The sequence below is a fragment of the Nilaparvata lugens genome, chromosome 4 (assembly GCF_014356525.2).
Source record: "Nilaparvata lugens isolate BPH chromosome 4, ASM1435652v1, whole genome shotgun sequence".
Taxonomy (NCBI): domain Eukaryota; kingdom Metazoa; phylum Arthropoda; class Insecta; order Hemiptera; family Delphacidae; genus Nilaparvata; species Nilaparvata lugens.
In genome coordinates, this window is record NC_052507.1 from 27518315 (window position 1) to 27545375 (window position 27061).

General features: G+C 32.9%; 2 protein-coding genes across 2 annotated transcripts in view; one reads left to right on the forward strand and one right to left on the reverse strand.

Annotated features, from left to right (window-relative positions):
- LOC111051960 (myosin-9) overlaps positions 1-13213 on the reverse strand; it is a 135815-nt gene extending 122602 nt beyond the window's left edge. The window contains exon 1 of the mRNA XM_039427237.1: positions 13064-13213. The gene's annotated coding sequence lies outside the window, so the exon portion shown is untranslated. The remainder of the gene's footprint in view (positions 1-13063) is intronic.
- Positions 13214-22870: 9657 nt separating this feature from the next.
- On the forward strand, positions 22871-25479 carry LOC120351129. The gene is made up of 3 exons (XM_039427265.1): positions 22871-22979; positions 23982-24281; positions 24516-25479. Exons 2-3 carry the CDS (start codon positions 24248-24250, stop codon positions 24932-24934), a joined length of 453 nt encoding a protein of 150 aa, XP_039283199.1. The 5' UTR covers positions 22871-22979; positions 23982-24247; the 3' UTR covers positions 24935-25479.
- Positions 25480-27061: the final 1582 nt, after the last annotated feature.

Sequence of the window (27061 nt, forward strand, 5' to 3'; positions counted from 1 at the left end):
CTACCTTCAATTGCATGAGTGCCTTCTTCAAAAGTCACAACATCACCCTTGACACTAAATTGAGACTCCTGCGATGCTATGTCTTCTCCGTTCTCCTTTATGGTGCAGAATCCTGGACGCTCAATGAAACCACAACCAAAAAGATCAACGCTTTCGAGATGTGGCTATACAGGAGAATGATGAAAATCCCTTGGACTGCCAGGGTGACAAACGTAGAAGTTTTGAGGATGGTGAAAAAGGACCTGGAACTGATGAACATAATCAAGGCACGTAAGTTGGAATACCTTGGTCATATCATGAGAAACGAGGAGAGATACAGTTTGCTGCAGACAATTATGCAGGGGAAGATCTTTGGACGAAGAGGACCAGGAAGACGCAGGGTATCGTGGCTTAAAAACCTCAGGACCTGGTTCAACAAAACATCTACACAACTGTTCCGGATTGCTGCAAACAAAGCACGGATCGCTATGATGATCGCCAACATTCGTAACGGATTGGCACCCTAAGAAGAAGATGAGAAGAAAAGGAATTCCTCCATACTCTGATATCACTATATATATATATATATATATCATCTACTTTGAAGATATGATCAATCAAACTATAGAATTATTCATAATCAATCAGCTGACAAGTGATAAGTAGTTATTCATTGCATGCATTGCACAGATGTCTGACCGTGTCTATTTCTATAAGGTAGGGTTTCAAATTTTTTTATGCTTGCCCATCAGTATCAATATTCTTACATTATTCGAAAAACAAATTCAATAGGTGATTGAAAATAAAATAAAAATGATCAAATGAACTGAATAGTGCCGAATAAATTATAATATTCTTGATTGAAAACAAATAATTTCAAAATAGTTGAGAATTTTTTTTATCAGATGGAAAGATTATCACGAAACAGGATAAATCATCAGACCGGAGCCAGCCAGATCACACGATATTATTATTATTATTATTTATCATATGGGATACAAATTCAAACGTGAACTGAGTTTATTAATATAAGTGAGTTTTTGATCTAGGAGAAAACAAATAACAGTTTTTAAGAGTAAATTATGATTCAACTGTGAATTGTGATTCAACTGAATCAACTAGAACAGGTGACATCAGATACTTGTGGATGAGAAAACTGCGTGAGGTCCACTGTTCACAGAACTACTAGTTATTTTATTATTGATTTCAGAATATATATATATATATATATATATATAATATATATATATATATATATAATATATATATATATATATATATATAGAAGCAACATAGATTGCAGGTAATTCTAGTCTTATCACAGTTATCATACAAAGGCAAAGCTTCTGATTTATATCATCGCGCCTTGACAAACGTCATGACTAATGAATTGCTTGAATGCCAGTCCAATTTGGTTGCAGTTCATTGTGCCTGAATTGATGTGACTTGTGACCTGACTATTAAAATTCTCGTCGACTTCACTCATTTGGCTTTGCGTTGGCATTATTCATTGGATGTCTGCTGGCTCATTTCATCGTTCTTAGCTACAAACATGAACATGTTTGTTCAAACATGGAAGAGGTCTGATTGAAAGGGAGGTTGTCTTATTTTACAAGTCATAATACATTATATCCTATAAGGAAATAATTTTTTAAAGCAAAATTACCAACCCATTGTCCAATGAATTAATTTATTTCTAATTGCGGTATCCACTGAATATTTAATAATAATAGGCAAAAAGGTATTCAGAAAAAGAGCTCTAGTAGACACTGCTGTAAATAATTATTTTACTGACAACTTCAATTTATAGCCTATTCTTTCAGAATGACCACAGTACAATAACTAATAAAGACTTATAATTGTGAAAATTCAATAGATGAGTTGGTTTTTTTTATTTGAGTGAATAGTGGTGAGTGATACACATTAAATTTTCATTTTGGTCATTTAAATTTCATCATTCATTCAAGACATAACACAAAGCTATATATTAATTATATTTTAAATTTATATGGTACTGTATTACATTTATAATGAATGATTTTCAATATTGAGAAGAATTCCTTCATAAAACAATAGGTATAATTTTGTTAATAAAATATCTCATAAATTTATCCATTTAACTATGAAACGCATCAAGTTTGATACTTCAAAACGATTTCGACAGTCGACTCTGATGCCATCGTGTTGCTTCTCAACATTCACTCCTCCCATATGGCATGTCGTTATGAGTTTGTTTTGGATTCCAGAGCAGTCATGTTTATTCCTCAGGCGAAAAGCAAATAGCGCTTGAAATTGGCGCGTCTGAGGGTGGCGAAGGAGGATAAATATTTGGAAAAAGAGAGAAAGAAAGCACAGGCACTGAATGTGTCTCAACGGCTCGATATACAACGGCTGTATGATAGTAATAGTAATGCATAGTATGCGATGGATATAGTAATAGAATTACAGTAAATATAGCAAGACGAATATTGTATTGAGTAGTGGAGGGTGATGCTTTGCTTTGCTTTGGCAAATGGAACAGCCCAACCATCAAGAGCTACGTCACTCGGCTATTTCTGGCCGGCTGGCGCACTTGTTCATTTGAATCGGCCTTCCTGTGGTAGGGATGGTGGAGGGATGGGAGGCTGACTTACTTTGGTCTGATGTTATTCACGCCTTCAGACCCACTAGACACTGCTACTTGTGAAGACGACTCAGGGATCAAAGCTGGCTGGGGAAACGTCAAAAGCTTTCTTTATTGTACTAGAAACAAGAACCGACGAATCAATAGATTGTACCAGAACTTGTTCATTCGAACTAGCACAAGGAAGCTATAAATTGATTATACCACAAGTTAACGATTTAGTGTTAGAAATTGAAAAAATAAATATTACACATGCATTGCATAATATATATTATTATAATAGGCATCTAATTGAATCCCTAAAATAAGTATACTCGTACGTTTTAAGAAGTAGGCTATATGAATAGGTTGCTTATTAGGACTGTTATGAATTTCTCGAATAGAAAATGCATGGGTAGGCCTGACTATAATTATAACTGATTATAACCTGATAATAATTGATTATAACTGATTATAATTATAACCTGATTATAACTGTGGGTGGAACAGGGTGAGTGACTCACCCTAATTGGCAGTGCCTTAGGCTGGTTTGCCTTATGACTGCTCAAAGCATTAACAGAACTGAATATTTTTTTGGTTGCTCCTAGATAATAGACCTTAAGTGAATTTGGCATTTTTTTTAGATATAATGTAAAATTTATAATATGAGATTGATAGGTAATTAGTATTATCTCAGTCTCAGATAAGATATTTCAAATTATATAAATGTAAGATAAAGTAAAGCCCGTCACTGAGCCATCTATAAAGCAGGCCTGTGTAAACTACCTGTGTAAACTACGTTATAGAAGTAGTGCAATAATTTAATTAAAAATTATTCTGATTGCACATTCTCCTAAACAACTGTCACAAAACATGGTGAAATTATAATGTTTTTTCAGCAGTTCGGTTGTGGTTTCCATTCTAGAGGAATAAAAAGTTTTATTCAATATGTTAATTTTTATGAGCTACGGTTCAAAAAATAATACAGTGTATAATTAAGGTGATTTTCGAGTCTAGACTATTCAATAGAATGCTTCATTAGTGTAATATCTACCTTAGGTCTATTTTATAATTTTGTGTTTTACCTATTTGCACTAATATGAGTATTGAAGATAAGTAGCCTATGCAAGTAGGATCATGAAGTGAGAACATAGGCCTACTGATAATCTATAGTCCGACCGTTGTAAGAAGCGACACTAATGAAGCATTAACGTAATGATAAAAGCATTAATGTTATGTAAGCATTAATGTTATGAAAAAACAACCCTGTTTTTCCTCTTGCAATGACGAGGGCATGAGTGGGTTCATGAGTGGGAAATTAGGTAAAGTTTATAGACTCCAGCCCATGGGCTGGATTTTGGAAGTAAGCTGAACACCAAGCCAAACTCTTGGGTCCCGAGTCGCTTCTCATAACAAACTATACAAATATATTCTTCATATCATTAGCAATGTTCACTGCTACTGACTTTTGCTTAACATGTCAGATGCACCTTAAGGGCCTGTTTCCGAATTCGGTATTTAGCTGGGTACTAGACTTTAAAAAGCTGGAGTCAGAAAATTGGCTTTCCGAAACGGGGCGTAGTCGCAGTTTTTATGATAATTTTTATTTTTTAATTTCTATAATTGGAAACGTTTTTCCTTGTCGAAATAAAACATTCAAAAATAGATGAAACTTTTCACTATTTTCTCTTTATATTTGTGTTCAATTTTCTAGTTTTTCGAAATTTAATTTAAACGTGGGCTGCGACTACGCCCCGTTTCGTAAAGCCAATTTTCTGACTCCAGCTGTTTAAAGTCTAGAACTTAGCTAAATCCCGAGCTCGGAAACCGGCCCTTAGGGTACGAACAGAACAGTCAGGTCGCTGATAAGCTTTCAGGTCGTGCTTGCGATAGGAGTGAACAGAAAGTTTAAGTGTTGACCGCAATTCAGCACGATGACATCCAGATTATTTTGTGTATTCCATTTGATCATTGGCATCGATCGAAACTGAAGCTGAACCATGACCTTTCCGAACTGTTCGTACCTTCAGAATACAAGAGTTCTCTTTCGGCATGGGCCTACTATTGTTTGTATACAGATACAGAGTTGGTGAAAATTGTGAAAACAGCTTAATATTCCTGTTACAAGGATAATTTGACAATAGGTGTTTGATTGGGGATCTTTTTCAAATAAAAAAGAACTAGCCTACTGTTCTGTAGCCTCAAAATTTTTCTCCGCCATCTTGGATCGACTATTGTGAATCGAACTTAATTTATTCAAATGGAAGGTGGTCATGTGATACATAACTTCTATACCGAATTTCAAAAGAAAATTAATAGCGAAAACCGCCATCAATATCAGGAACCGTTTCAGAGGTATTCACATTGAAATATGGGTACTAATGAATCATACAAACATAAAATGAATGAGTACATTAAAAATCGGACAGATCAAACTTTACTGTTAGAAGTTTTTAGAATGTGAATAGATTTCATTTCTGTATGATTTATTAGAAAATTAAAATGAGAGAATATCTATGAAACAGATCGTGATATCGATGTGTAGTTTTCGCAATTCATTTTAATGAATTTTAATTCAGTATCGAAATCATTTATCACATGACCACCGACCTTCCCATTAAAAAAAAATTAAGTTGGATTTGAAACGGCGGATCAAAATTTGAGGCCACAGAAAAGTAGTAGTTTCATTTGAAAAGGATCCCCAATCAAATCTACTGTCAAATTATCCTTGTAACATAAATACACCGTGATTCAAAAAGAATACCACAACTTTGAAAATCTGTATTTAAGCAAGGAAACATAATAGAAACTTGGGTTGTAAATCAAAATGGAGAGTATTAAAATAAGTTTTTCCCCACTAGAAAACAAGTTCTCAAACGTCCAATGTGACTCCCTCCAGACAATCGAGTGAAGTTGTAGACTGTTATTAGCTCATAAAACTAGATTATTGACCGAGCGAAGAGAGGTCCAAGATTTAAGTCGACGGTTTTGCATTTCTCTTAATGTTTATATTTATGTTTATATGTTCCGCATTTACGGCGTAACGCGGCAATAGATTTTCATGAAATTTGGAAGGTATGTTCCTTTTTGAATTTCGCGTCGACGTATATACTAGTAGTTCTGTGAACAGTAGACCTCACGCAGTTTTCTAATCCTCAAGTATCTGATGTCACCTGTTTGAAATGTTAACAAACTCTGTTCACGTTTGAATTTGTATTCCATATGATATAATTCATCCAGTTCCGTGATAATATTTCCATCTGATGAAAATTATTTTTTTACAATCGAAAATATTATAATTTCTTCAGCATTATTTAGTTCATTAGATTATTTTTAATCACCTATTAATATAGTTTTTTCAAATGTGAGAATATTGATTAGTCCAGGCAATGAATGCTCAAAAAAGGGTATAGAGGGAAATGTCGAGAAGACAATTTTTGACCCCGCAGTTCTGTTTAGGGTAGTAAGGAGGTGAACATATCAAAAGTCCCCACCCCTACGGATGGGGGTGATTTAAAGGTACCATTTCTTGGTTTCTCGCATGAAACTCAAAAACTATGTATCCTAAGGACCTTACTGTCATTATAACAAATTAAAGCTTACATAATTTCCTACAATATTCATTCTACAACTTTTTTCACATCTCCTCTAGTTTTCAAGATATCCGCTCTGAAGGTGTGACATTTTTGAAAAAAAAAACACGTTTGCCACCAAGTTTTTTCTATTTTTGCTCTTATAACTTTTAAAAAATCGATGGAAAAAATCCATACTGATTATGAGCTTAAAGATAATTGAATTCTCTTCAATTTGATGTATGAATTCACATATTTACGAATTTCCCTACACCTTTTGCCGCAGCTTTAGTGTTGAGTGTGAAATCTCCATTTTTGCAACAATAAACCAATTGACAAAGGAATTTGGAGGGAATGTTTTAATCAAAATTTTTGACTTTGCAGCTATGTTGAGACTAGTTATGAGGAGAACATATCAAAAGTCCCCATTCCTAACTCATGTCCTAAGGGGATAAGGGTGGTTTAAAAGTTGCATTTTTAAGCGTTTTTCTTCGACGCTCATATCTTGAGAACAATGCGTACAACCCACATAAATAACTATTCAAAAATAAAGATTGATGAATTCTCTACACTTTTTGTTCAGTAGAATTTTGTGATACTCTCAACAGTTCCCGAGATATTCGCTCTTGAAGGTTTGTAATTGTTAAAATAACAGGTTTTTATCCAATGTTTTGCTCTTTCAGGGCTTATAACTCTCCATCAATGCATCATAAAAACTGATGCTTATCGTAGGTTTGTAGAGCATTAAATTCTCTTCGGAATGATGTGTTATTTCACTATTCCAAGTTTTTCCTTTCAATCTTATAGCAGCTTCAATGTAGGGGGTGAAATTTTCATTGTTGCAAAAAGTGTCAACTAAATAATAAAGATGCGCACTTTTGCTATGTTCACCTACCAACTAGTCTTAATTAAGCTGCAAAGTCAAAAATTGTGTCACAGACACCCCCTTCAAATGTCATTGTCAAAAGATCAATTGTTTGCAGCAATGAATATTTCACCCCCTACATTGAAGCAGCTATAAAAATGAAAGGAAAAACTTGGAATAGTTAAATAATACATAATTTCAAAGAGGATTCAATACTCTACAAATTTACGATAAGCATCAGTTTTTTTCTTGGAGAGTTATAAGCCCTGAAAGAGCAAAACATTGGATAAAAAGAAAAACCTGTTATTTTAACAATTACAAACCTTCAAGAGCGAATATATCGGGAACTGTTGAGAGTATCACAAAATTCTACTGAACAAAAAGTGTAGAGAATTCATCAATCTTTATTTTTGAATAGTTATTTATGTGGGTTGTACGCATTGTTCTCAAGATATGAGCGTCGAAGAAAAACGCTTAAAATGCAACTTTTAAACCACCCTTATCCCCTTAGGACATGAGTTAGGAATGGGGACTTTTGATATGTTCTCCTCCTAACTAGTCTCAACAAAGCTGCAAAGTTAAAAATTTTGTTTGAATCATTCACTCCAAATTCCTTTGTCAAGAAGTCTATCGTTGCAAAAATGGAGATTTCACACTCAACACTAAAGCTGCTGCAAAAGGTGTAAGGAAATTCGTAAATGTGTAAAATTATACATCAAATTGAAGAGAATTCGATGCTCTATAAGCTCATAATCAGCATGGATTTTTCCGTCGATTTCTAAAAAGTTATAAGAGCAAAAATAGAATAAAATTGGTGGTAAACGTGTTACTTCAAAAATGTCACACATTCAAGAGCGGATATCTCGAAAAATAGAGGAGATATAAAAAAAGATGTAGAATGAATATTGTAGGAAATTATGTAAGCTTTAATTTGTTATGTGACAGTAAAGTCCTTAGGATACATAGTTTTTGAGTTTTATGCGAGAAACCAAGAAATGGTACCTTTAAATCACCCCCATCCCCTTAGCACATTTGGTAGGGGTGGGGACTTTTGAAATGTTTACCTCCTTACTTCCCTAAACAGAACTGTGGGGTCAAAAATTGTCTTCCCAACTTTTCCCTCTATAACCTTTCCTTGACTGGACTAGATACTGATGGGCACGCATAATAATACCATGACTGCAAAACAAAATATTGAAACCAATGACCTTAAAGATGCATACCTCTTTAAAGTCTTTGTTTAAAACTATAGACCTTATATTCTATAGTCTGATTAATCCTATCTTCAGAGTAGACGATATATTATACTAGCCGTCAGGCTCGCTTTGCTCGCCATATCCGTCTAGCCAGGGGGCTCCGCCCCCTGGACCCCCGACTGGATCGTACAAGAATGAGATAAGCAGGCTCGCTTCGCTCGCCTGCATTTTTCATTTGAGCATTTTATCATATGTTAGGACAATCCAGTCGGGTGTCCAGACTAAAAGTCTGGCTAAACGGATATGGCGAGCGAAGAGAGCCAGACGGCTAGTAATATAATATTCCCGGGATTGAAGTAGCAGTGATCAATCAATTTTTCCGCGATAACTGCATTTAAATCTTCAACTTGGTGCCAACCTAACAAAGTCATCTCAACTTAATGCCAACCTGACAAAATGATTAATTTAGTTGCCAGTTAATTAACAACTGTTTCGAAGAGGTACTCTATCTAGATTATAGTTCTATAGTAACATATGATATGGAAATTTCAATTATAATTAAGAGATTGGGAGAAGAAGAATATACATGCTAAAAGACGAACTTTAAACCCTTAAAAACAACCCTTAGAGTTAAAATATTGCCAAAAGATTTCTTAGTGCGCCTCTAAAGGGCCAACTGAACATACCTACCAAATTTGAACGTTTTTGGTCCAGTAGATTTTTGGTTCTGCGAGTGAGTGAGTGAGTGAGTGAGTGAGTGAGTCAGTCAGTGAGTGAGTGCCATTTCGCTTTTATATATATAGATAGTGATATCGGAGTATGAAGGAATTCCTTTTCTTTTCATATTATCCTTAAAATGCAAAATTTCAAAAAACCTTATGTATACATCGACGCGCAATTGAAAAGAGGAATATTCCTGCCTAATCACATCGAATTCTATCAACGCGTTTGGCCGTAATTGCGTTACATACATACATACAGACAGACAAGAGAAAATTCGAGTTGAAACATAAACCTCAACACGTTCGGTCAATAAGGTTTTTTGAAATTTTGCATTTCAAGGATAATTCAAAAGGAAAAGGAGTCTCTTTCGAACGCCACCATTACCGTAAAAATCAGTTTATAGAATATTATTCATCATAAATCATCTGTCGAGTGGATTATTAATTGCAAGCGATGACGCATGCAATTAATATCCCAATGTAACTTAGTAAAAAAATCAGCTGTCATGTGGACTATTAATTGAATGCAATAACGCATGCAATTCATAACCAAAAGTAACATAGTATTTTCTCTCGACCTTTCTCTGCTTTCAAATCGGGCTGACCAGTTGCCAGTATGTCTTGAAGGAGATGAGCTTTTGATGTTAGCATCTTTGATACACCATCTCAACACTCATTAGTCGTGTGTCGACAGGACAGAATTTGATGTGATGGACAGTATGGACAGAGGATTTATTTATTTATTTATTTCATTGACAATCACAAATCATAATATATAATATGATTGGGAGAAGACAACAGACATATCCCAAAACTGTCTTCTCCCAAACTTTTACAAATAAAAGTTTCAAAAAAGAATGAGGTTAAGATTTACCTTTTCACTTCAAAAAGTCCAATTTCCACTTGTTATAGATGTTATTGTTTATATCTGCGCGAGGTCTACTGTTCACAGAACTACTAGTTAAGTGCGATTCCATGGTTTCATGACCTGAGGATTAAATGATTAACAGCTGCCTTATTATATTTTAAAATTCAAGTTGCAGTTCCTTGTAGTAAAATATTTTATTTTCACAACTTGGCGGTTCATGATTTTCAAAACAGAATAAGAGTGAGTTTACCACGGAAAATAGAGATATTACTGTAGTTGACTCTGTTATTCCATTCAAGAATCAATGAGTTTCTACTTGTTCATTAATGTAAACAGTATTTATGGTGATATCAAATGTTTCTCTGAAGAAGGGAATCAATTATTTCAAAGATCTGTGAAGTGCATTGAGATTTAACCTAATGCTGAAGTTGGCAACGAATGCATAGCAGAATAAGTTGGAAATAGTTCAAATTCCTAGATTTAGCACCTCATACTCACTAGAAACTTTCTTGACTATGATAAATCTTATTGCGTTTCTGTAATATTCGAAGAGTAGCGTAATGTCAATTTGTTTCTCATAGAAAACTATCAGGAATTATTGGTACAGAACTGTATTATTTAGACCTATGAGTATTGTTATCAGATATTAAGTACTAGGCTGAATAGGATTTTTTCAATATTCAATCCTGTAATTCATTCTGACTATCTTTTCCCATTGAAAAGATGTTACGGTACTGGAAATGAATTTCAGAATTGTTTTACGTTCACAATTAATGTGAAATTAATAATCACGATTTAGATCCTCGCATATTCATTGTATGTAGTTTGTATTTTTTGATTATTAAAAGTGTAGGGTTAGATTAGCAATGGAGACACATTAAATCAGGCATGGCAAAAACTAATGAAGTTTTCTTGACTCTTGCCCGTTCACCTACTTGAATTAATTATTGACATTGATATTTTCTAGATGTGTCGGTCTATTTCAAAATTCTCCATTTTCATTCCAAATCATCTTTCCTATTATCTTTAAAAAGACGAGCACAGCATGAAGATTATTTACTAGATTGATTTACTTCAGAAATAAGAATAGATTATTAGAATTGCTATTGTCGAATAAATTGAAAAAAGCAAGAATCAAAAACAACATTCATAGTTTTGCTTGTGGAAGTAGTTATTTACTCCAAGAGTATATTATTATTTATCATAATTTGCAGAGAGCTCCACTCATTTGTATCGGAGAGATAAGAAACTAATTATTTTATTGAACACAAAATTATTAAATCATAAACAAGAGTGATAAAGCACTTCTGTGGAGCTATCTAATCATCTAGTCAGGATTCAGTAGCTATAGTTTTGTCCAGTCAAGAGTGACGATAAGACTTATCATAAAACTGATTCCCGCACGATAGGCACAAATGAATTTCCTTTTGAGAGAGTATTTGGTAGAAATAGCTCAAGTTCTGGTCTAAGATGTGTATTATTTTGTTTTTACAGCTCTATACTATTACTGTTTCAGCAACAATGATATTAGTGATAACTCATCAATGAAACTATAAGGCCTTATGATAGCACGTCGTTGGTTTCTGTTCACAGTTGATCTGTAAATTTCAAGCTGGCACAGGCAATAAACCTATTAGAGGACAAATGGTGTATGATTGATGTTAAAGAAAGAACGTTGATCAAGAAAAGGCGAAGAATATAAATGGCACGATTAGGTATTACATATAGTGGGTAGATGGTCGTTGTGGATGATGATGTAACGCCTACTGGCTACTAATCCAGTTTTCACGTTCAATTACGTTTGAAGATGATTCACACAGGGAGGAGTGCAACAGGTGTTATTTTACACAATACATATTATTAACATGTCTAATATATTATATTGATACACTAGGACAAGGGCATTTATTCGATGCTCGTTTTTAGTTATAAATATATTGAAATCATTTTTATTTAAATAGGTATATTATTGGACACTCGATCGCTTTCATCGGTATTATTAATTTCTTTCAGACTATCGTAGGTCATCAAATAAATTATGGATAAGAATGTAATGGATATAATGAAGTTAATGAAGTGATTATATTGTTATTTGAACTGAAGTGTATGAACTAGATAATTTGTCAAGCTATTTGAACGAAATTGATGGAATGCATGTCACACAATCCCTAATGATTGATTATCACTGTGACTCCCGGTCTTTTTTATCAGTATTTTGTCTTACTGTCTAAAGCCTCCCAGGAAATTGTATCATTCATTTCCCACATGGTATACATTGGAGGATTAATGACAAATTAATGATTTCAAGAAATAACCCATCATGGAAAATATATTTTTACTAGTACCTATGCACTCGTGCTTAACATCGGAACTCCTTTGTTTCATCTGTAATTTTACCCAACAGAAGTAGGTACTGTATGCTACTATTATATTTTATTAAACTTTGTTATCAATTGTTTTTATTTTGTCTTCAATTTGTTTATTTTATTATATCTTAATTTTAATCATTATATAAAAGCAATACTTTCCTTACTTATGGTAGTAGGTAGGGCAAGGAAAGTAAAAATACATTCATTCCTTTCTACGTAATAAACACGTTAGATTGAGCTGAAGAATAAAATTATCTTATGACGTTCTGAATTATTTCACATGGGTAGTTTGAAAAAAAGTCTCTATCTAACTGTTGGGTTGAGAGATTCAATTATTGATACTGTATCTGCAAGTTATTTCAAATTATTCTATTTTTTAATGCGATTAATATCATATTCCTCTTAACTACATATTGATATGATGACATATGATTGAACAAACTGATATATCCGGAGGCCTGCTGATAGAAACCTTGTAAGTTTCTTTTATATTTTTGTAAGTTTCTTTTTAATACTATATAAGAAAAAGGCCTCCACACAATCAAGTATAAGCCTTATCAATTATAACACAGACACATAGATAAAAATGATCAAATAAGTCTAGAGTAAGTGAAGGAACTTGCAAAATATAGTGAGTAATCGGAAAGTGGTGAAAAATTACATTCAATAATATTATTACCGTAGGGTATGTGGGAATAATACAGTTGATAAGTCTATTCACTTGAATAATATTATTATTGCAGCCTACGGTGGTCGTTTGTATCTGATTTCGTTGGGTTTACAAACATCTTAATGCTGTAGTTGATATAAGTAGTTTAAACAATTTCATACAGCCACATTATTATCATTTCAATTGTTGATTCTAACCTAAAAATCACTTGAATTGTTACCTTAGTTGCGATGAAATCCTGTTTATTGTGGCACAGACCGATTGGCAGCCGGACGGAGATAAACTGAACAGCTCTGGGGCCCTCTACTCTAGCCGAACATTCATTACTTTAGTTGATTCGACCCCCCCCCCCTGGCCGCCCTCTCCCACAGACCCATTCCAATAGAGCAAATTTGTGAATAGCAGTGCAGAGCGCAAGACCGAGCCCACTGTATCATTGACAACACATTTTGCACGCTATATCTTGAATTCTAGAATCTTGATACAGTTTTAGGCGCAGGTACATACATTTCTGCGCTCTTCTCACCACAGTTTCAACTCCCATGCTAGCTAAAATAGAAAATATAGTGGTTTATTTATACAATTTTATAATGAGGGTCTTTAATGCACAAGTTACATGTAGAGTTAAGACACAAGCGAGCGAGCGCGTGTCTAAAACATCTCACAAGTGCTTTAAATACCATATTATAAAACTGTGGTATACACTATTCATTTCATGTAGGGCCACTCAAGCAAAATACAGTATTGCATCACATTGCTGAATTGTTGGGCCAAAAACCAACCAACTAGCCTATAATGAAAATTAATGAAATAACATTTTAACAATATTTTATGTTAACATTACAAAATATTCCATCCCAATTCTAACAAGATTAACCAGTTAATAGTACATCAGATGTGCCGGTATTAGCTATCCTCTATATAAGGCAGTGGCAAGGCAGAGAATGGCAACGCTGATCTCCTGTCTTTTTCCACAGTCATTATAACTTCAACCTCCCTAGTTTCAATTGAATATAATTAATTGTCATTTGAATTATCACTAGGTAAATCAGCTTTTTTAACATAACCCTCTGAGGTCAAGGATAAATATGTAAAAGATTATTTGAAAGTTGTGAATTTAAGTTCTTATAAACTTCTATTCCTGAGCAATTAAAGGCAATTTGTGACATTCATTCATTCAAGTCACAGTTGCACAAGAGCCGGTTAAATTTTAATCGTGTTTAATTTCACTTTTTCAAAAAAAAACCTTCTCTGATTGGTTCTCGTGAAGTCAATCACGATTAAAATTGGACCCCGGCCTTTGTGTAACCGGGCCATAGTTTGTGAATGCAGACCTCGTCAGTTGAACTGATTATTGAACAAGGGTTAGCGAGTTCTCACTTTTAACTTAATAAAGGCTAAAGTCGTTGTCCGTCTGTTTGTATGTTCTACAATAACTTTAGAAAGTATCAATCAATTAGCTTCAAATTTTGAACATGTATTCTTCTAACCTTTTCACAGGTCAAGTTCGTTGGATAAAAAAATTGACTCACTCCTTCGTCATTTACCAGGATATAAAAATAACATTGAAAGTGAATAAGAGAAACATTTGTTGTGAAATAGTCAGCTGAAGAAATCATTGCATGCACTTACTACAATTTTCCCATTTATTCATTCATAGCATCACTGAGACTATTTGGGAGCTATCACACAGACGCTGACACATGATTTCAGCTGGGTTATATACAACATAATTTACATCTTTCACATAAACAAACTGATATGGGTTGAGATATCAATGTGTGGTTTTCACCGTTCATTTTTTCTTGGAACTATGTATCGAAATCATGTATCACTTGACCACATTCTCATTAAAAAAATAAATTCAAATGAGGGTCAAAGATTTTGAAGCGAGAGTAATTTATCATTTCAAATAGGATCCCCAACAAAACCTACTGTCAAATTATTCTTGTTGAAAAAATATTCAGCAGTTTCCATACTTTTCACCAACTCCGTATAATTGAGGGTTTCAAAGATTACAATACAACAGTTCATGAGCGAATTCTTCAACCCAGGGGATCACTGGTTATAAATTATAATATTGTTTTGATGGTGTTGTGATAAATATATTTTCAACTGAATTGAGATTCATTATGAATAGTGCCACTCTTGCCACTACATTCCATACACATTGAGCTCAATATTGATGTTCATTGACAAAAGTAGGCAAGTCACTAAACATATATTACCACATTTGGTATTGTGTGATAAAATTTACTTTGATTTGTATGAATCTACTGTGAAGCCTCACATGAAGATATACCTACTTGAACATAGTGAGATTAGTGAAAAATTGAAACAATTAAACAAACGATTCAATTAAGATGTATAATTTGACAGTATTATGAAAAATCATCAAAATATCACAGGTACAATAATTACAATTATAAAAATACCATCAACGTGATTTCTAATAAAATACAAAACAATATTACTAACATAATATTATTGACAGAACATAGCTAACAACATACTAATATTACAACATAGATAACAGAATGATATTAAGCCACATATTTTGAATTATTCTACTAAATTTTCAATTCGAAATTCAAATTTATTTTCAACATAGAAAAGCATGAACAAGATGCAATGTAAATATAAACTAAAAAATACAAATTCTCAAAATACTATACAAAGTGAGTAAAACATTTATTGTTTGAAGATTTCAATCTTTCTTACACTTAATAGAGCTCATTGTGGATCATTACTAGCAAAAGTAAAACTTGAATGCCAGTAGGAGTGGCAATTATTACAAAAGGAGAAACTCAACTTTTTCAGAACTGAGGATATAATTCATTCAAGTGCAATACACCCTAGCCTAACAAAAATTCATCAAAAACTTTGAATGAATCAGATAAATAATCTGAACCAAATTACGTACATATTAGAATAGTACCTATGTTAAAATTATCCATTTTTTTAACATTAGATGGGATATATACAGTTACTTTTTTATTGGTGAGATTATTTGGAATGTTATTTATAATCTTTGGATCAATGTAAATGAGCTGTTTTCAAATGATGTAAGATTTGAAACGTAACATTCAAATTTTATAATAGAATTGTAATTAGAATATTTTTATAATATTATTTATTATTTTAATATATAATTATCAAAAAAGTAACACATACAGTTGACAAAAATAGTCATGACTTAAAGTTCACTAAAAGCATTTATTGAAGAGTACAATAATGGTCGAATTAACATTGTTTTGATGATCTTTCTTTGGACAATTGACAGTGCTGACAGATGAGTATCAAAAGTAGCTCCCCAAATCACCAATTCATACTGCATTAGTTATTGACCTGTTGCAGAGGATAAAATTCTCAACCTGATATTTAGTACTGACCTCAACTTGAAGAATTTGTAGGATACAAATCTTAATCTTTTACAATTATTTTTATTTCAATTAACTCGAGAATTATAATTTTTACATAAAAAATTCAACAGAGTCATGCCTCAACAAAATCTCCAAATATTATTTGTTGGGTTGGTGCACCTGGCGTGAGAGCACTAGTCAAGATTAGGATTCCCTTAAGAGGTTAAGTGGATAATGTAATTTGTCAATATTAATATCAATAGTTCAACTTAACAGTAATAAAGATGATAGTACTGTAAATGTAAATTCATATTATTGTCTATACCAAACATGGCGCAGTTGTCATTAATAGCTCAGCCTTTGTTGCTTGATGTCACTTCTGGTGATGTGTCATTGAATTTAAAAGTGTTTGTAGGGAAGTTTGAACTATATTTAACTGCAAAAGAACTAAATGATTCTAAAGAAGAAGTTAAAACCGCTTTTCTGCATTCATTTATTGGTGACTAGCAAGTTACCCCGTGCTTTGCTACAGGCTCTCAAAAATTCCATTGAGGATGAGGATATTTTTGAGAAATATAATAGCTGCATGCACGTTGTTAGGGAATTTTATAGATGACAGAAGCACCCGTAGTGGAGTTTTGTGGAATTCGCAATAAGAATTTACATTCAACTCATATATTATTGTATTGATTTCATTTAAAATCAAAACTTTAACATACTTTTATAACATAATTTAACTCACCACTCGTACCGGAGCCGGTGAAGTATTTTATGGTAGTTGATTTTCAGTGTTTATATCATATTTAAAGATGACAAAAAAAAGCTTTTCGGAAATTTGAAAGATTGAGAATCAATAAGTTGTCATTTAAAAATTAACAAATAACTTACAATAATAATCATCACAGTCGCTATAATTATACAGCAATATTACTATGTAGCTCTGGCCTGTGATCTGTATGTATATGTCCTATAAGATCTTATCAGTATCATTGTTACTTGGGCTGCCAGCATTTGCATCAAAACTCCTGTATCAAAACATGAGCTTCCTGTATCCAAACACATATTGCTACACATTGCTACCAGCGTATCAATTTCTCTATGAGCTTCTTTTATACAAACTTAACAATATTTTTAACGCTATTCACAGACACGCTTACAATAGAAACCACATGGCCCACTGTGTTTTGTGTTAACCCTTGTTTATAGCTATAGCATAAGTTGATGGCAGGTATATGTAGATGGCGTATAGCAATATAGATAATCAGTTAGAATAGTAGTAGAATTATGTTATGATATTATGTCATTTACAATGTTACCATGTGGTTAGCATATGACTGCACTATTAAAATGATTATTTTTCTATGATCAATTATTTGAATGGTGATCACTTAAATTAAAACCATTATCATGAAACGAGTACATGTCTATAAAAATTAGGGCATGAAGTAGGTTAGGCTATATATAAATTATTCAATAAAAAGTATGATGTACAAATGATTTAAAATTTAAACATTATTATAAGCTAAGTAAGTTAGTTGATTCGTAGGCTCAGGGTAAATTTGTAAATAGAATTAGGTATGTTTGATTGAAACATGTTGACAATGAGTAATAGGTATACAATAAGTATAAGAAACCTGCTGAGTTGATAAGTATCTTATTCATTTAAATTTGATTAATCCAATTTAATTGTGATGATGTACTGTATGAAATTGTATTTTGTTCTTCATTTCATGTGTTTATTATTGAAGTATCTTCCATATTAGATTTATAAGATTGATTACTTTATTAATACAATTCAAGTAGTATGTATTCAATTATCAGTATCCAAATTTCAGAGTTTGTATTTAGAATTTTCAATTTTCCTAATCTCAAATCCATACCACCCCACCCTAAAAAGCCCAAAAAAGTTTATTGAATTTTATAGCATCATAGTAAAGAGAATATTTGGCTTTATGATTCAGAGGCCCGGGTTCAATTCCCGGCCCAGGCAAGATATTTATCTCGGGCCACTCCCGTGTTTCGGATGGACACGTTAAGCCGTCGGTCCCGGCTGCCTAAAAAGCAGTCGTCAGGTCATGTCAGAGGCCCTGAAATTGATCAGCTGCGACCTGAAAACTCTGACACCAGACCTGAGCCAGCCAGGTCACTCGATATTATTATTATTATTAGTAAAGAGAAAATTTTATTATTACTTATTTTTAAATACATATCTGTAGATCCAGTTTAAATTAACTTTTTGAAGCTTACAGTTTTGATTAACTTCTTGAAACTTATAGTTGAAATTTTCTTCCAAGCACAAACAATAGTTTATTAAAGCAAGGCTCCCATAATCATATTAATTTTTTTTAAATTTATTAATTCTTTTATTTTCAACTGTAATCGTATTTTTTGACTAAAGGTGTTCAATATTTTGATTTTATATTTTACTCTTCAAGTAACCTGATAAAATAGGAACTGTTTGTTAAATTTTATTGTATAAAATTAAACTTGAACTGTAGTATTTTCAAAAACTCAATAATCTTGTATATTTATTTCTAATCATTTCTATATTTTTGATCAATTTAAAAAAAATCATTTCAATTTAAAGTTTATTAATAAATTGAGGCGGTAGGTGCATAAGGGCTGTAACTCAAAACTATCATTCTGAGATATGAAGATCCAAAGTTTTTACACATATATCTTGTGAAATTTAGTTAACATTGTTCAAATATGAATGGTTCAATTCTTTTGAAAATATGTTCTCTATGCTAAATTAATAAAAACAAATTTTATTTCATGATACTTCATTTTCAATTTAATATAATATGGAAGTATGTTGAACGCCCTTATTGGGGAGAATACTCTCTATAACATTCTATACAATAAGGGCTTATAAATCTGTTCTCCCCAATAAGGTTTCTTTCATGAGTAAATTTTGTATAGGTAATAAATATTACAATACTGTTTAATATATTTAATTATTTATCCATTCCTATTTAATATAATCTTGTTAATTGGGCTGAAAAATATATGTCTTTATGGAAAATAAACTTGAAAAGTGTTCATAGTTCAATGAAATCTTGAAACCAGATGCCAAATATTAGTTGGAATGATGTCCCAAATATGAATGTTATCCTATTTGAAAATAATATTTAAATGTCTTATGACGAAGCATCCATGGCCAGCGGTTCATCATTTTCTTCATCTTCTGAATCAATGGAGAAGTTGTGTACTTCTCCATCAGCTTCTTGGTTAGTTCCCCTTCCGCCTCAATTCATAATTAACCTTTGTTTCGCCTTTCACTTCATCAATTCCCTTACACACGACCCTGATCTATCTCTCTTTATCTTTTTCTTCTAATATTAGTTCAGTGAGTGAAATAATAAGTATCAATACAGTGAGTGAAGTTATAGTACAGTTATCATTTTATCAGTCCAAAGTGATTGATTGGCGCCAGGCAAAGTTCTATATAAAGTGAGGGAGTTCGAAACCCACTCTAAACAAAAAACCACAGTGTGAGGGAGTTCACATTACAAGAGAGCCTGATCCACTTGCAAACGACCATGATCATAATTATAAAAAGTTTATTGCTCAACAATTTAAGCTTAATCCAGAGAAAATTTTGCTTTTGAACTCAAAAACGTTTTTAATGAATGGGTTGAAGAATTACAAGTGAATGAATACGAAAGCCTGAAAGAGCTATTTGTAGTTGACCAGATTAAACGAAGAATACCAAACGAAATTCGTGAGAATCTGATTGATGATCTACCTAAAACCGTGAAGATTGAAGAACTTGTGAATATGTTAGATGATTACAGAGCAACAAGACATACTTTTAGAAGGGATTCGAGGAAGGGTTCCTCTCAGACAAACTTACTTCAAGTAAGCCCAAGTAAGTCTTATTCAAGTACCAGTTTTGATAAGAACAAAAAGTCTGCTTCCAGAGAACCTATGAAATATCAGTCTTCTGGGGCACATAGTGAACATAATTATCCCAGAACAAGTTTTTGAAACATAATTAAAGATCTAAAGATGAAAAACTTTTCAAGTTTTTCATCTTTAGATCTTTAATTATGTTCCGCAATTCTTCTTCATTTATGGGGTGAATAAAGACTGATCTAACTTGATTTTGGAAAAACATCAGCTAGACCTTCATCTTGTAAACAATCTTCCAATTTGGATCTATTATTATCTACAATAGTGAGTAAGTAGTTATTTATGCTATCAGCTATATGTTTAGTATTATCTATTGTTTCACCATTTTGGAGAGTTATTCTTCCAATTCCCTTCCTTTTTTCCCACCTCCCTAGCAATCGATTTAAAAGTTTCCATTGCTCCTTAACATTGTTTTTGCAGGATTCAGACAACTTTGAAAAAAATTCCTGTTTTGTGTTACAAATTTCGTTTCTTAATTTATTCCTATATTTTAGATATTTTTTCTTATTTATGGAATTATTTGGTTGCTCTTGATATTTCTTATAGAGAGAATTTTTAAATTGTATTTTTTTTTTAGTTAATTTTTCAGTGATCCACTCTGACCTAGGTTTAAATTCTTTATTTCCTATAGTTTGTCGAGTTGTTAGAAAACTATTAGATATTTTTTCTTATTTATAGAATTATTTGGTTGCTCTTGATATTTCTTATAGAGAGAATTTTTAAATTGTATTTTTTTTTAGTTAATTTTTCAGTGATCCACTCTGACCTAGGTTTAAATTCTTTATTTCCTAAAGTTTGTCGAGTTGTTAGAAAATATTGAAAGGTTATTTCAGAATTATTTCCATTGAAATTATCGTATCATAGATAGGATTTCTATTTTTAAATGAAATTGGAATAGAATACCTGGCAAATATCTTAATTGCTGTTGTTTTGAAGTTCAGATTGGTGAATCACAGCATTTCAAATTAGCCGCCATTTCATGTTTGTAAATCTGATCTCAGATAAGAAAGCAAAGTTTAGAATCATATTATGAAATAATATATTTTATTGATGAATTAAATTAATTTGACATGAAATTGACAATTTAATCGAAGGAATTAAATTTAATATCAGACCAAATTTAATGGGATGAATTGAATAACAGCTGTTTACACTCAGTGGCAAAATGGAGTCAATTTGACAATGTTGTTCTCGTATCTTCCTTCACTGCCATTATAACGTGGACCTCACTATAGCTGATTGTTGCAGCAGCTTATCTTATCGTTGCCTGCCGGCAATAGGACATTTGCCGGCTGCCATTCTCCCGGGAGTCAATCGCTCTGTGAGCTCTGAGCTGTGTGGACCAAGTGTTGTTAGTTGTTAACCTATAATTTGTGCACTCACGCAAACTCTCCCTCTCTCATTCTTGCTCTCGTACTCTCGTTCTCATATTTAAATATTACTGTCATTTAGTTCTCATTCACCTCTCATTTCACCACTTCATCACTCAAAACTCATATAAGTGCAACATATATATCTGCAAGGAACCGGCAAGGGGCGCCCCCACCAGCAGCACTATGGAGCAACCGCACATCCAGTGGTGAGTAACCTAATCATATCCTCCCTCATGTCCTCTGAAATCCCAACCATATTTTACACTGATGGAACTGCAGAATCTATTCCTGTTGGAGTCCATTTATTCGAAAATTTCAGAGAATAAATCTGTACTGATAAGTAAAAAGGGGTTAAGTCACAAAATGTCGATTTTGGCTTTTCTACATGTTCTTATACAGAAAAATTTGCTCTTTTTTTGGTATAAAGGATTTAAGTCAATGTGATATAGTTTTAGAGTTATTCTCATGGTAAAATGGATATATCTCAGAAAAAAACATTTATGTTTGATATAAATGATTAAAGTCGACTTATCACTTTACAGAAATTTCATAGGTTTTGGTATAAACCTATGAAAAGTAGTAATAATAATTAGTAATAATAGTTAGTAGTAGTAATAATAAGGATAAGTAAGTAAGTAAGTAAGTAAGTGAGTAAGTTAGGATAAGTAGTAATAATAATTAGCAAAAATGATACAAGCCAACTTATTTCTCTACGGAAATCTCATAAGTATAATTACTTTTAAGTATAAACAGTATAAGTTGACTTATTCTCTTTAGCCTCTCTCATAATTTTCGTCCGTTTCAAGAATAAAGGATTTAAGTCATTATATGTCTTTTTTCACCTTCAATATTCTTCACCTAAGCTCACAATCAAAAGGATTTAAGTCATTATATGTCCTTTTACACCTTCAATCTTTCATCTAAACTCTTGTTCAAAATGATTTAAGTCATCATTATGTCTTTTTACACCAACAGTCCTTCACCCAAACTCACGATTGAAAGGATTTAAGTCAATGTAGGCTACAATATTTTTGTATTATTTTCGAAAATAATAAAGTTATTATTACTATTCATTTTCCATGAATTCAATTTATTTTTACTGTGAGCTGAAACCAGTATTTAGTTATTCTGAAGTACCATACTGTAAATTGATTAAACATCAGCTGGTTGTGTAGAATACAAAATGGTTGTATATTCTATACTCAACTCCTCTACTGATCGTCAATGAGGTTATGTTGTATTGTAGAGTAGTTTTGTTGCAGGTCGTTTCTACAGTGATTATTATAGATGTGTTTTATTAGCAAAAAATAATAGCTGGTATGACCAATAGTATGTTTATTTATTTATATATCAGCAATAAGTTTAGTGTTGTACTGTTGTATACTGTTGGTTGAATCTGCAATGTTGAGGCCTAAACGATCTTCTGAATTGGTACCTCCAGCCTGTTCCAGACATACTCTTCAAATTTTTTCTCTCTCTGAATCAGGTTAGTACGTGATTTTATTTCTTTTCTTATTTTGATAGCAAGAATAATCTTGTATACACAAAGTCTTGTGATTACTAGCTGATTATTCTAACTATTATAATATGACTTTTATAATATCACTATTATCTAGCACGACTAGCAAAACTGGCACATTTGCAGAGCTTTCGCTGTCCAATGTGAAATGAAAAGCTCATCAGCTCAATTTGTAGGGAAGAGGAAAGTCGCTTCAGGAGCAGAGGTCATTTACAATTAGAGAGATTCTGGAAAGACTTGAGAATGAAGAGGTGGGTATTGAACAAAAATAAGAGAAAGAAGAAGCGCAAAGCAAAAGAAATGAAGGGGAATGAAAAATAAATACAAATTGTCTATAACAATAAAAATACAGAAGATTGGCAGTTCTGAATAAGTATTTGTAATTTGACAGATTCATCAGATGATGACTACTTTTTGAACACTGTACTACGAAATAAAGAATTAGATGAGGAAACAAATGGTTTGAGCATTGGAGCTGATGAGTGGAAAGTTCAGGACTGGGTTCTAGTGAAATTTCCTCTGAGAATCAGTGTGAAATATTTCATTGGCCAAATTGAGAGAAAGCCCAAGAAAAAGAAAGAAAAATTTCAATCTGAAATCTTATTATAATATGGCTTATTAGCTGATAAAATTTGTTTTTATCCTTTTTGTATCTGCTTGCGCTGTAGGATAAAACATGTTATCAGAATTGGAATAATATCAAATTTGCTTCAACTTATTGTATGAAGTACGTTACTACAACTAAGAAAAAACACAACATAGGCCTACAGCCTAGGTTGAATTGCATTGTAAGTTGGGTTAAATTGAGGAGGTTAGTTTCCATCTTATTGAACTGTGAAATAGTTCTTATCTTGTGCTGTGAAACGTTATAGCTCTACTCATCTTAACCTCAAAATTAGTATTAGTTACATTTTATAGACCAAACAACTGCTTTTATACTCCCCCTATTCTTTATTCATTCTGTTTTAGTTGTCAACAACAAAACTAATAATATAAGTAGACACTCATCACCATTACGTGACATGGAAATAGGACATCTTGAAGCAATGGAGGAGATGCTTGTTCAGGAGGACATACCTGATCTAGCATATTCTCAGCATGAAGTTGGACCAAATTCTTACAATTCAAATCTAGAAGATTTCTTTGTGGACCAAGATGAGAGCAACAAAGAAAAAAGATAGCATCCAGATAACAATGAGAATATAAGTGGACATTCTCCACCACCAGAATGTGACATGGATACAGTTCATCTTGATGCAACTGATACAGGTTTGTTACATTCTTTACCAAATTCAAGACTGCTTAAAATTTCTATTTCAGACTGCAGATGATGATAAATATCATTAGAATGGTATTATAGATACCATTATTTTCAGTATCAAGCTACTTACATTATGGAATATTGAATACAGCATCCAATTTCATAATTAAATACTACAAACATTAACTATGCAACCACAATTATTATTTTGTTACCTTTATTCTTTTGTCATTCTGTTTCAGTTGGCACTGACTATGAGAACATAAGTGGACACTCACCATCAAAACATGACATGGATATAGGTCATATTGAAGTGATAGACGGGCTGACTTTACAGGTGGAGGGAACTTATCCAGTATCTTCTCAGCATGGAGTTGAATCAAATTCTTACAATTCAAACCTAGAAGAATTCTTCGAGGACCCAGATGATGGCGACAAAGACAAAACATACCATCCAGTTAACAGTGAAACTAATGACACCAGTAGTGAAGAAGATTCCAGCATACCCCCTAGCAAGAAAAAAAAGGGGGCACATTTGACCACCTTAGCTAATATACCAATGTCTTTTCAGAATTCAGAAAATGTTTCTTCAGTACATGACAAATCTAATGGAGTTCCTGGATCAGTGTCAGATGAGGCAAGTTCATCTTCATGTTACTGACAATCCAAACACTGCGATTATACATGCTGCTGAGCAACAGCAACAACACAAATGGTCCAGGAAAATTCGTGCAGAACGAAAAAAATCATTGAATTTGGGAAAGGAATACACTAACTACAGAGGTAAAAAGGTAGCTGCAAGGAAATGTAAGCCTCTCCAACGTTGCAGAAATCAATGCTATACATTTCTAGAAGAGGAAACTTTAAATAGAATTTCATACCAATAAGCTATTTTTGAAGAGTATTGGTCACTTAACAACCGTGATAAGAGAGTAGCTTTTGTTGCCTCTTGTGTACAAACTCGGGATACATTAATTATACGTAAGAGAAAACCTGACCCCAGAACCGTAACTCTATAATATCAAACGCAGTTATGTATTTTATCAAGGAAAGTCCTCAAGTAACCTCGGTTATAATGAAATACTCCTTACCAGGTCATTCCTGGGCCCAGGAAATTGATACTGTCCACAGTATAATTGAGAGAGTCATGAACAAAAGTGACTTTTTCTCCCCAATTGGCTTGATTCGAATCTTAAAACAGACCAGTCCCCGGAACCCATATCATGTCATACAAATGAAGCCTACTGATTTTAAAGATTTTCAAGGAACTGCAAAACTTCTCAACTATAGGACTGTACCATTCGCCAGTGTTGCTGTTTTGAAGTTTACAAGAACTCTACACATTGTAAACTACAAATCCCATGACAAGTTTGAGCCAGAGAACTCTGCAAACATAAAGTTTTGTGAGACACCAGCTGAGAGGAATACGAAAAGAAACATCAAGAAGAAGACTAATAATTCAGAGTTTAGGGGTTTGAGTGTGTTTCAGGTTACACCAAAATTGCAAAAACCTACAAAAGGAATGAGTGATGAGAAGAAAAAATATATCAAGGCAGCTTTTCCCTACATGCCAGTACAGGATAGGGAATACTATAATGCAATATTCCATTTGAATTAACAGTACTGTATCATGTTTCATATTTTAAAAAGTAAATTTCATTGATTTCGAAACATTTTTATTGATCTGAAATTGAGCTGAGAACATTATCATAATATATTTCAATTTTTATTTAGGAATTTTCATTGATTTTCACAACATTTTTTATTGAGCTGAAACTCTGTACCACACAATTTGAATTCATATAACCCTTAGTTGCACAATGGGTACCACAAGACCCAAACCATATTATCACATCTGCTCAACTCCAATTTGATTCTGCATCATTGGGATGTTGTTCCTTTTGATCCCCAAAGCATGGTAAACCAGCTAGTTCAAGAACTGTCCGCTAGAGTTCAGTTTTAATCAAAGTGGTACTCTTCTTTTCTGTAGCTCTATGCATTAGGTGATCGAGTGAAACAGTTGATTTTGAAAGTGCTTGAAAAGTTATGAGATGTTTGAGATTATTCGGGAAAAATATTGAGAGTTCATTATTGTCTGCTTTAATTTTATTTCTGACGTTAGTTGTATGTAAATTTGAAGAATTGAATAGTTATCGATGAAAACAGTTTGTTCCTTCCTGTACCCATTGTGCAGTCCGGTCACCGGTCAGACATGAATGAAGTTGCCAGGTTATGTTTGTAGGTTATGTGTCTTCTTGTGAACTGATAGCCTAAATACTATGAATAAACTTATTTTTTGTCATCAATGGTGATCTATTGTGCCAACTTTTCTTAGTAAGACTTGAGGTGATATTATTTCAAATTTATTCTATAGTTTTCGTGTAGATTTTATTGTTCACACTGTAAGACTGTCATCCATAACATCACTAGGCTAGTGCAGTGAACATTTACTAAGTTGTGTGATGAAATTGAACGATTTTTTCTTATATTTTCCTGCAATATAAATTATTCATCATAATGTCAGATGACCAATATATATCAGAAGATCAATTATTAGCTGAATTAGAAAATGTTTTGGTTATTCCACTCTTCAGTGAGGATGAGCTTGAAGAATCGGATGATGATTAAGGAACTACAATCAATTCTTCAAGCAGAGATATAAAAATTCCAAACTTAGCACACATTCCTGAATCATCTGACCCTCCTGCACCCCCTTCAAACTCACAATCTGAGATAGAACAGTCAGTAAGTCGATTGAATGTGGAACTTTCACCAGGAATCAGAGAAG

Coding starts and splice junctions, on each gene's coding strand:
- LOC120351129 (XM_039427265.1), top strand. CDS start 24,248: ATGGATACAGTTCATCTTGATGCAACTGATACAG. Junction 24,282..24,515: donor TCTTGATGCAACTGATACAG/GTTTGTTACATT, acceptor ATTCTGTTTCAG/TTGGCACTGACTATGAGAAC.